This window comes from Momordica charantia (assembly GCF_013281855.1).
Source record: "Momordica charantia cultivar OHB3-1 chromosome 1 unlocalized genomic scaffold, Mcharantia_2.0 BLBB01000001.1, whole genome shotgun sequence".
Lineage (NCBI taxonomy): Eukaryota > Viridiplantae > Streptophyta > Magnoliopsida > Cucurbitales > Cucurbitaceae > Momordica > Momordica charantia.
In genome coordinates, this window is record NW_028275157.1 from 11,676,874 (window position 1) to 11,687,625 (window position 10,752).

General features: G+C 29.3%; 1 protein-coding gene across 1 annotated transcript; it reads right to left on the reverse strand.

Annotated features, from left to right (window-relative positions):
* Positions 1 to 2,349: 2,349 nt before the first annotated feature.
* On the reverse strand, positions 2,350 to 6,850 carry P5CR (pyrroline-5- carboxylate (P5C) reductase). Its single transcript, XM_022298251.2, has 7 exons — positions 6,484 to 6,850; positions 6,298 to 6,346; positions 5,753 to 5,844; positions 5,332 to 5,404; positions 4,446 to 4,566; positions 3,907 to 4,012; positions 2,350 to 2,860 (listed from the first exon to the last, which is right to left on the reverse strand). The coding sequence occupies exons 1-7, from the start codon at positions 6,682 to 6,684 to the stop codon at positions 2,672 to 2,674; spliced, it is 831 nt and encodes a 276-aa protein (XP_022153943.1). The 5' UTR covers positions 6,685 to 6,850; the 3' UTR covers positions 2,350 to 2,671.
* Between the last annotated feature and the right edge of the window lie 3,902 nt (positions 6,851 to 10,752).

Genomic DNA, 10,752 nt, shown 5'->3' on the forward strand with positions numbered 1-10,752 from the left:
TTTTCGTTCTCACCATACTTAACCAAAGGGCATAGTAGAAGTCGTTACAGGGAAGACAGAGGGCATAACAGTTGTAGTCGAGGTCGCAAAATGTTGTTGCTTTAAACTTGTATGCTAGGGGCGCGATCGAGAGAGTGAACGGTAGTGGCGAGCCAGAAGGAGAAAGCTGTTGAGACAGTAGCGGCACTGGATAGAAGAAGACGACATATAGTGAAAGGCGATACACGCGTGAAGGGAGAGGAGAGAAAAATAAGTTTCTATAATTTGTGCATTTAGGTTTAGAAATACAAAATCCTTGTAGTCGGGCTTTGTTATTAGCTGAAGTTTATGGTTGAGCTACATATGATAATATTGGGTCGGTATAGGTAAAAATAGGTGAGAACTATAGTAGGTAATTATTAAGTAACTTTCCCACTTCTAATTTAGAAATAAAGTCGAATAAATAATGTATTGTATTATATAAAACAATTATTAATTTCATTAACATGTTTAAATTCAGTTTTAATTTTGTTGAATAATTAATTATCCTTTATTTTTAAATTATAATTACAAAAAAATTGTAAGTAAATAATATATTGTGATATTTTTTGACGATAAATGAAGAATTATAATTAATCCCGATAAAATATTTTTATAAAAAATCATGATAAAATATAATACGTAGTTCAGCATTCCTGCAACATCGTATGTGTTGATTTAAATTCCAATAAAAAAATATTCATATGAAAAAAAAATTATTATCTAAAATATTCACATAAATAAATAATTAGGAATCGTAAAAGGTACCACAAATAAATGAACATAAGATATATTTAAATCAATATTTTGTATTAATTAAATATAATATAATATAATATGAATACCTAAAATATTCATATAATAATAATAAAATGCTGAAACCAACCTCTTCAATTTTATAAAATTAGGTTATGTTATAATTTATCAATTTTTTTAATTACTTTTTTTTTTACTTAAAAATAAAACTTTCGAGTTCCACGTGCATCGCACGTGTTTCTTACTAGTTGTATAAAAAGACAACCAATATTTCTAGTTCGGTTGGGTTCAACTTAAATTAGTTTCAGGTAAACTCATTGTTGATGCGAGTAGTGTATTTATAGTGGTAGACAGGATAGATATGCGTCCCATCGGAGTATTCCACTGCTCGGACAGGGTTCTCCCATACAACCTTCGATCCCTGCTATTAACCAGTCCATTCCCTATTGCGATAGGTGAGGCTTGGTAGTTCGCCTATTCACCTATGTTGCCGAGGCCGACTTGTTAAGTTGACTCTTCCTATTTCGCTTGAACTAGGCCGACCGTGCCCAGTTTAACCTCGCATGAACCAACCTTACTCGTACGACCTAAATTAGTTTTAATTTGGTAACTAAAATGTCATGTTTCAAATTTTATAAGAAGTTTAAGTTAGATCTTGAAAAACATTTAAAAACATGCTATGGAAAAATTAATGGTAAATAGATTAATTAATTAGTAAATAATTACTTAATTACCAACCATGACAATTACATGAAATTCGAAAAGTTGGAAAATGTAAAAGGTTGTTATTTAATTTATAAAGAGCATATTGATTTTCACTAATAAAGATTTATAATTTTTTTATCCGTATTTTATTCCACCATTTTTCACTGATACTAATACAAATAGGTTGTTATTTAATAGGAATGGTAAGTTTGTGTGGTTTCAATTTTACGTTATGGATTTTTGTCTAACAATTTTGATTTTTGTTATTTTATAATTATTATATTACTATTATTTTTATTTTTGTTATTTTATAATTATTATATTATTGTATTTTTTTAAGGTTTATATTTACAACCAAAAGTTAATGAGTTTGAAACCAACCAGAATTATTATCTAAGATGAGTGTTTTGATTTTATATCTCCAAAAATTAAAATTATATATAAAATACTTTTTAACTTTAGGGGAAAAAAAACCAAAACTAATTATTTAATAACTTTTTTCATTTTAAATTTTCATGTTTTCAGAAACGTTGTTTTATATTGTAATTATTTATTTTCCTACAAACAAGTTTCTATAAAGTTGTTGATAAAACTTTTACAATATTTGCAAGTTACATATTTTCTTAGAGGCATAAATATCAATCATTTAATTTTAAGTTTCAGCCCTAAAATAATAGATATCTTAAATATTGAGCTATGTTTAGAATAACATCTTCATTCATTAAAATGAAAAGAAAAAAAAACCCGGCCAAAATCAAAGAACAAACCAACCGAAATGACGGGTTTAATATAAGCCTATCACATTACATTACTTGATTGCCTCCTTGAAACAGTGAAAGTATGCCTGCTTGACCATATAGAGTGAAAATATAAGGAAAATCAAGGGGTTTTCTTTTGGAGTTAGTGATAATAAAAGATATAGTACAATCAGTTCCAGAACAGATTCAAATATTAAAACAAACCAAAAAAAAACTCTGCCTAAAGATGGCCTAAAAGAGTGGGGATTTGGTTCTTCATCCACATTTTTAATGAGAGTGCAGAAGATGAGTGGATGACTTATAAATACCCCAACTATTAACACTAATTCTAAAGCTTCCAAGATTCTACTTTCCTAGTTAGCTTATTTCCTCACCTCTTCTAGACTTCAAAGAAAAGAATTACCTCTACTTTCCCTGGAGGCTGAATATTCTGACTACTTTGGGGAAAGTTCTTTGCTCCGCTTAGCAGCAGCAACGACAGCGTTCATAAACATGCCGCGGAGTCCTCCCTTCTCCAATTCATGGATACCAGCAATGGTAGTCCCACCAGGCGATGTAACATCATCTTTGAGCTGTCCAGGGTGCTTCCCAGTTTTGGTGACCATGGAGGCCGCTCCTAACACCTGTAAACAAATTCTGAATCAGTTAGTTCCAACTGATAAAATCAGAGTATAAATACTGATTCCGATTTTCCTTGCTAGATGATCATAGTTTGACTTCAAGGTCTTTGTTTTTTGTACTGAAAAACTGATTGGTATTGCAAAGGTAACAAGATCCAAACAAGGATTGGGAATCCTAGATGTGATGTATACATGGCAGAGAATTTTTTCCACTTTATGAGCAAAGCAATAACAAGTGGACTTTGATTTGTGGATCAGATTTGTCAATTAATACAGCAAGGGGAAGAAGAATGTACAACTTTAGACTTCTATTTGCATTAGATGAGACACTACACATCTAAGTGCTAAATTTCGGAATGTGCATCAGTCACCATAACGACCTCCTAATATCGTCCTTCGCATACCACCCTAGAGTTCATTGTATAGGGAAACCAGATGGGTTAATGACTAGTGATTGATTTTTAGTGAAGATAAAGGTCTATAAATTTCAATAAAATCCTTACACAACCTGCCGTTTATCATCTTCATATTCTACATGGCATCTTCCAGACGGTACAAAGTTCAGACGCAACCATCATATCATTATAGTTTCAGCTACTTTTCATTTTAGGAATGTTTTTTTATCTCCTTTTACTTGACATCAAAGGGCAAGTTTGATCTTTTTCTTCTTTAAGGCTCACCAAGATTGATCATTTCTCAGATCATAGTATTCACATTGTAAAACAAAATGCTAAGATATGACAGGACAGCTATACTGTTATTTATGGTCTCCAATGTTATAAAATGTGCAAACAAGTATGCATAATGTTTCTTTTCGTTTTTTTTTTTAATGAAAGGAGTCTATAATCTTCATTCTTCACTGGGTTGATGCTATTTTTGAATCTCTTGCTTTTAGTCAAGCGATAAATTTGTTGCCTTAGAGTCACCTCGCATCATGGAAAAAAGGGTATTTCTATTACTAGTTTCTTCAGTGCAGTCACGGTATGCCTAAATGGTATACAGGATTAATTACTTTACCCATAAAAATAAAGCATATGAATTTGACTCACAGTTTGAGAAGCTAGACCCATTGCAAGTTCTCGTGGTAGACCTGCAGCAACACCTCCATCAGCCAAAGCTTCAATTGCCAGGAATATGTATGCTGGCCCACTACCACTGCATATTTCCATTTACATTTACGAGTATCTATTAGCAGCAGAATGCGGATAGGAACTAAAAATTGACAAGAAATTTAATGAAATATGCTGTTGATATTTAGAAAGAAAATTACACAGGTTTACTAACCATTCAAGAGGCCTAGTTATCTCCCAAAGACTATCTCAAAAATCTGCTCGTCTCTAACTATTTTATTTATAAACAGTTCTCTAACAAACTCCTAGCTAATGACTAATATGCTCGAAATACTTTAATAATATCCCAATATCCTAACAAAAAAATTCTAATAATATCCTAACATTTATCTTAATTGTATACCCAACAAAAGAATGCTCCTAAAATAATTAAGAGCCAGCAGATAGAAGAGAACTTTGGGTATTAAGCTCTACTAACTTGGAAGTGTGGGATTCATCTCTCACAACATGTTACGTACCTCAGACCAGTGATTGCATCAAATAACTTCTCATCAGCTTCCCATATCTTACCCACAGATCCAAATAATTTAGCTATTATATGGCCATCCTCCTTTGTTGCACCTTCTCCCAAGCTCATTACTAGTAAAACACAAGTAAATTACAGAATTTTTCATTCTTTTTTTTAAACATGAATAGACATTTTTTATTAGTTCATTTTTGTACTTTTCCATGCAATGCACCGAGCACGAAGATTAATTGGAAATCTCAAAATGTTTCTTCTACATCATGTAATGAAGTTAATGAATTTATTTTGCAAGCTTGATCTGGCTTGGATGAAGCTTTTGAGTAAGCAAACCAAATTCTTTTTCTTGATAAGAAGTAAACCAAATTCTCAACCAGAAAGTTAAAGAAACCCAATTCTGCACAGACATGGATATATTTGAAGAGAAAAAGCTTCAACTCTCATGAAGCTGCATTATCTAGGTAAAAGGAGACCAAAAAATAGAACTTCATCCTTAAATTTTTTTTTTTTTTTTAACGCGCACCTCGACTAATTTCACGGGGCAACCGCCCGACCCTACAACATTTGGTGCCGGGAAACACAAAAGAATTAGTAATTCCTAAGTCAGGTGGTCATCATGGAGTTTGAATCCATTCCCTCTTAATTAACCCTAATCCTTAAATTATTTTCATTATTTTTGTTAAAAGAAATACTGTTACCTATTTACCATTTACCATTTACCATTTATTTTTTATTTTGTTTTTGTTTGATATCTTTAAGAGTTCTAAGATGCCTATATGATATATCTTTTTTCACATTCTAACAGGTAGCACCTATTTCAGCCGTCTGTAAACAGATTTTGGGTGTAGAATGACACTAAACATAAGAGGAAAAGATAATACCTGATGCAGCCTCACCAACAGCAGCTGGAGTATTTGGCATAACTCTAATAAATCGGTTATGACCTGCCCAATCCTAAATGTATAAAGCATTACTTCAAGTGCAATTTGTATGTAGAAAAGGAAAAATCCGGAGAATAATAATGTGATTAAGTTGAAACCTTTTAGCAAATAGAGGAGACTATAAAAGCATTAACGTCCCTTTACTTAGTACACAGTAAAAGTAAAAGCAAATTGCAAAAACTGCTTCATTCCATAGATTTCTAGCAAGATATTTAAAGAGAAGCCCCAAATATGACATGATAAGTGAAGCCATTTGCATTATAATCCCGGTGGCTACTATTTTCCCACACAACACTCAACTTAAAAAGATCTCATCCAGCTGGAAGTCCAAAGAAAAGAACAAGTTATTGAAATCAAGAACCTGCAGATCCTTCAATTTCACCCCAGCAGCAACTGAAACCAAAAGCTTCTTTCCCGTGAGCAGAGGCCTCAGCTTCAACACCACATTCTGAACTGCAACCAATATAAGCTGTCAGATTTTTTTTTTTTATAACCGAGAGTTGGAGCTTTGCTCCCCGATATCAAGGGGCACATCCTAAGGTTCAAATTCATGACCTCTAAGCTGGTATGACTAAGAGATCTCAAGTCTTTGCCACGGAGCGCTGCTGTCAGAAACAATTTAAAGTTCGCAGACTTAAATTGATGGAGAAAACAAACTTCTTAAGCGTGATTTCTTCAAACGACGTTCATTATAAACCCAATAAATCAAACAAGAAAGCATAACAATCCAGCATGTTGAGAGGGCCAAAAAAAAAACAACAACAAGAGATACAAATCACCAGGGCTTCTTTCAAATCATCCAGACTCCAGAGATATTGTTACTAATCCTTTTAAACATTTCTCAAGAAGATAATGTGAATGAATAAATAAATGGGGAAAATAGGGCAGCAATAAATGAGAACGTACCAACTTGAGGTTTAACAGAGAAAATAACCACATCACTCTCTTCAACTACCTGATAATAAGCAATCATAAGCAAAAAAGAAGAAGAAAAAGAACAGCTCTGGTTAGGAACAGAACGAAGTTGAACGGAGACTGGAAAAACGAGGAGCCAAAAAACAGAGAACGAAGTGTGGATCATAATAATCATACGTTGTCGTTCCTCGGAAGAACTCGAACACCGAAGGACTCGAAGGCAATGCGGCGATTAGGGTTGGAGTGAACAGCCGTACAGATTCGAGAAGGAGGTAAGAGGCCAGATTGGACAATGCCCCTTGCTATACTCTCAGCCATTTTTCCAGCTCCGATGAACCCTAATCTGTAAGCATCCATTGAAATGGGAAGGACCTCCATTGATTCCGATCGGCGACGAACTCCAAGCTCCTCCGGCTGCCGGCTGCTCTCTCTCCGATCAGATTCCCAGCAACGGCTCAACCGCGAAATCTGTTTTCAAAGAATCCAAATTGGCGATTATATTTTTTTTAGATCTTTTTCTTTTCTCTTTATCTTTGATTTGAAATCTATGGTGTTTTTTAAGTTAAATTACATTTTTAATTCATGTGGGTTTCTTTTTTTTTGTACTTTTCAAATAAATTCCTTGTTTGATTTAATAATAATTTTGAATCTCAGGGATAAGATATTATTTTTATCACTTTTAACTCCTTTTAAAATTTGAGAGGGTGTTTATTATAGAATCCATATTTTATTTATTCTTTTCAGAGACGGAATTAGTAAATATAGTTTCAGTGATCCAAACAATGAAAATTTGTAAATAATATTTTTTTTTGTCGTGTTTTCAAATTCTGAATTTGAAACTTTAAACTACAAAATAAAAGCTTTATAACAAATATATCCTAATAAACTCATTTCATTTTTACTAAAATTAAAAAAATGTAAAATATAATATATTGTCAAATATAAAATATTATAAAATAATAACTCTACAAAATCTATAACATATACATTAATAAATCAATTAATATTATTTTAGATTTAACCAAATATTAATCAATAAGTATCAGTGTTTTACAAATATACTATTAAATTTTTTAACAATGTTTTAAATGGAAATTCAATTTGGGAATCTACCACCAAACAAAATCCTAAAACCTAAAAATAAGTTTAGTTTAATTAAATCTCTTCTTTTTTTCATATCATCGATCAAAAGCACCATAAATTATAATTTTAAATCTAAATAGATTTGAAATTATTTCAGATATTTTGTTAAAAAAAATTGAAATAAGAGATGATTTGAAATCACGAGTCAAAATTTTCTATTTCAAATAGATTTGGTATTCTAGGGGAGAAAAAATAGATTTTTTATTTTCTATTTTTTAATATATAATAAATATTTGAAACTATTTCAAATAGATTTGGTATCTAGGGGAGAAAAATAGTTTTTTTTTTTTAATATATAATAAATATATGAAAAAATTATAGTCCAGAATAACTAATTTAGACACCTATTTTTTATTGAAATTTGTGAATTCAAATATTCCCTCCGTTAAAAAGGTTGTTTATAAATATACGAAGGAAGATTATTTTCTAATATAATATTTATTTATTTTCATTTAGGTTTGAAATAATTCTACTTTTCTTTAATAGAGATATTTGCAATTTTTTCTCCTTTATCACGATAAATATAACCTTGTAAGTTTTAATTTATTAAGTTGATTTTATTTTATTAAATTATTTATTTTATTTAATGGTTTGGTGCAGTTGTTTTTAGACACCATGCAGTTGACATTATTGTTTAATAATAATATTGTTATTATTATATGCTGCAAAATGAGAAGAAGATAATAGTAAAATATTATAAATATATATATAATTTATTTATATATATAGTGAACATTTAAACTGTCAAAATATATATATAAATATAGATATCGTAAACCTCCCGAGAATAACTTTTAGTTCTAGTAATTTGAAATCAATTTGGTTTTAAGCGTAATTAGAAACTTGAAATCACGACTATATATATATATATAAGTAATGAACATCTAAACCGTCAAAATTTATATTTATATATGTGTGTGTATATATATATTCTCGTCAAGATCTAAAGAATAAAAATAATACAAAAATATATGTCATTTACTATTTATCTACATTGACAAAAAAAAAAAAAAAATGGTAGAATTTTCTTTAAGTAAATTGAACTTCCAAACTCAAGTACCATCATGTTGGCGAAAAATTGATTGAACTATCTGATATTTTAGAGTAATAAATAATGTCCATTAAATTTTTATGACTCATTTTTTATATAACCATAAATAACTTCAATATTAATTATTAAGCTAATTATAGACATGTTTAGTAAATTTTTTATCTTCTACGAAAATGTTAGAGCTTCAAATCCTCGTTCTACATGTTATTGAACTAAAAAAATTCTTTGAAAAGGTCTAAAACTCTAATTTTTCAACTTTCAATTTTTGTATCATACAAAATTTATTAGATAGGTATAGAAATCAAGTTGAAATAAAACTTTATTCTTCAAAAGGTTTGAAACAACTTTCAAAAAGTTGAACTTCCATTTTGCTCTTCCTTTCCACCCCCACTACTTCTTGTTCTTCAAATTTGACTTTGATATCAGTTTTTTTTTTTTTTTTTTAACAAATTTTCTATTGAGAATAAAATTCCTAATTGAATGATGAATCTTGATTTTTTTATGTATACATTTGTGTCTTTAGATATGTAGTGTAATTTTTTATTTAATGACATGATTAAACAATGTATTATAAAATATCTTTAAAATAAAATAATGTGTAACTTTTTTCTACAAATTAATATTTTGAGTTGTAATTTATAACTCGGGAAAAAAAAATCAATTTTTACTGTAAATTTTCAATTTTATCAAATTCAACCATCGACTAAGATAAGTATTGCAATTTTTACTCTCTATTCAATTTTTCTCTATTTTACCAACTAATTTAAACATATCAACATAGAAATCTTTACAAACTCATTAAGTTCAATGAAATCAAGCTCGACACATGATTAAGTTTGATCGATACACAAAATCGATTATTAAGGTCTTGTTTGAAAATTATTTCCTTTTTGTTTTATGTTGTTAAAAGGTATACTTGATTTTGTACCATTCTATTATTAAGTTTTTCAACTCTCTTGAAAATAAATTTGAATTATTAGCCCAATTTTAAAAACAAAACTATTTCTGAATTCTTTTTCTCCAAATTTGGTCTAGCTATTTAAAAGGGTTATAAACTTAATTTTTAAAAACATAAAACATAAAACAAAATAAATATCAAACAGACTCTAAATAGCTTCGCAAAAACTTACCAATGTTAAAAAAATAAAAACTAGATCGGATGTATTTTTTTCCTTGAAATCCTATTAATTTTATACTAGACATAAGTTTTATAATCTATCAAACATACATGATAATATAACTTTTAATGATCCAATAAATTCATTTATTAAAAGATAAAAATTGCAATATTTTCTTTTTCAAATTTAAGGTAAATATTGTAACAAAACTTTTTCTTTTTTGAGTTCTAACACGTAGCGAGGGCGGAGATTCAAACCTTTGAACATATATGATAACATAACCTTCAACAATTTTTTAAATGAAAACTTATTAAAAGGTAAAAATTGCAATTTTTTTTTTTAATTATGGTGCGAGGATTCGAAGCTCTAATCTTTTGGTTGATAATATATGCATTAAACTTATGCTCAGATTGTCATGTATTAATCAATTGAACTACGTTCGAATTGACCCAAAAAATGCAACAATCATCTAAATTTTTTGTGCAATTTGATAAAATTAAAATCTTAGTGTAAAAATTGATACGTCTCGGGGATAAGAGTTGATTTTTTTTCCTAATAATCTTATTTAAAAAATATCCACGTGGCCCAATTGAAAGTGATCGGTGGAAGAATCAAAATTGAACTCTTTTCGAGACGTCCCCAAGTAAGCACGTGAAGGGATTGGAGGATCTCTCCTTTCACCTTTACAAATGGAGGATTTTTGTTCCTTTTAAGTTTTAATATTATATTTTTTAAAAAAAAATCAAATTAATACACTTCCCAAAAAAATATGATAAAAATATGTTGACCCCTATGTTTCAATTTACGTTTTATATTTTTAAAAATTTCACTATCGTCTCTATTCTATGATTAAAAATATTACTTATAATAAATTTAAGTCGGTTTATTTATTAAGAATCATAATGATAAGAAATCGATATGAAAATGTTATTTTTCTTTTCATTGATTGTTAAAAATTTTCTGGATTCGAATAAAAATTCTATTGATAATATTAATTTTTTCAATTTCATTCATTTAAATTCTAGACTCAAGAAATGTTGAATCCAATCTATAAGATAAGAAAACATATATTTAAATTTAGCAACAAAATTTTCAATTCAAACTAATTAAAAACATCTAAATCAATAAACTCAA

Excerpts from the sequence above, each read along its gene's own strand:
- P5CR (XM_022298251.2), bottom strand. The coding sequence starts at position 6,684 with ATGGAGGTCCTTCCCATTTCAATGGATGCTTACAGATTAGGGTTCATC. Across the intron at positions 6,347-6,483 it reads TTCTTCCGAGGAACGACAAC|GTAGTTGAAGAGAGTGATGT; the intron begins GTATGATTATTA and ends GCTTATTATCAG. Across the intron at positions 4,013-4,445 it reads GATGCAATCACTGGTCTGAG|TGGTAGTGGGCCAGCATACA; the intron begins GTACGTAACATG and ends GGAAATATGCAG.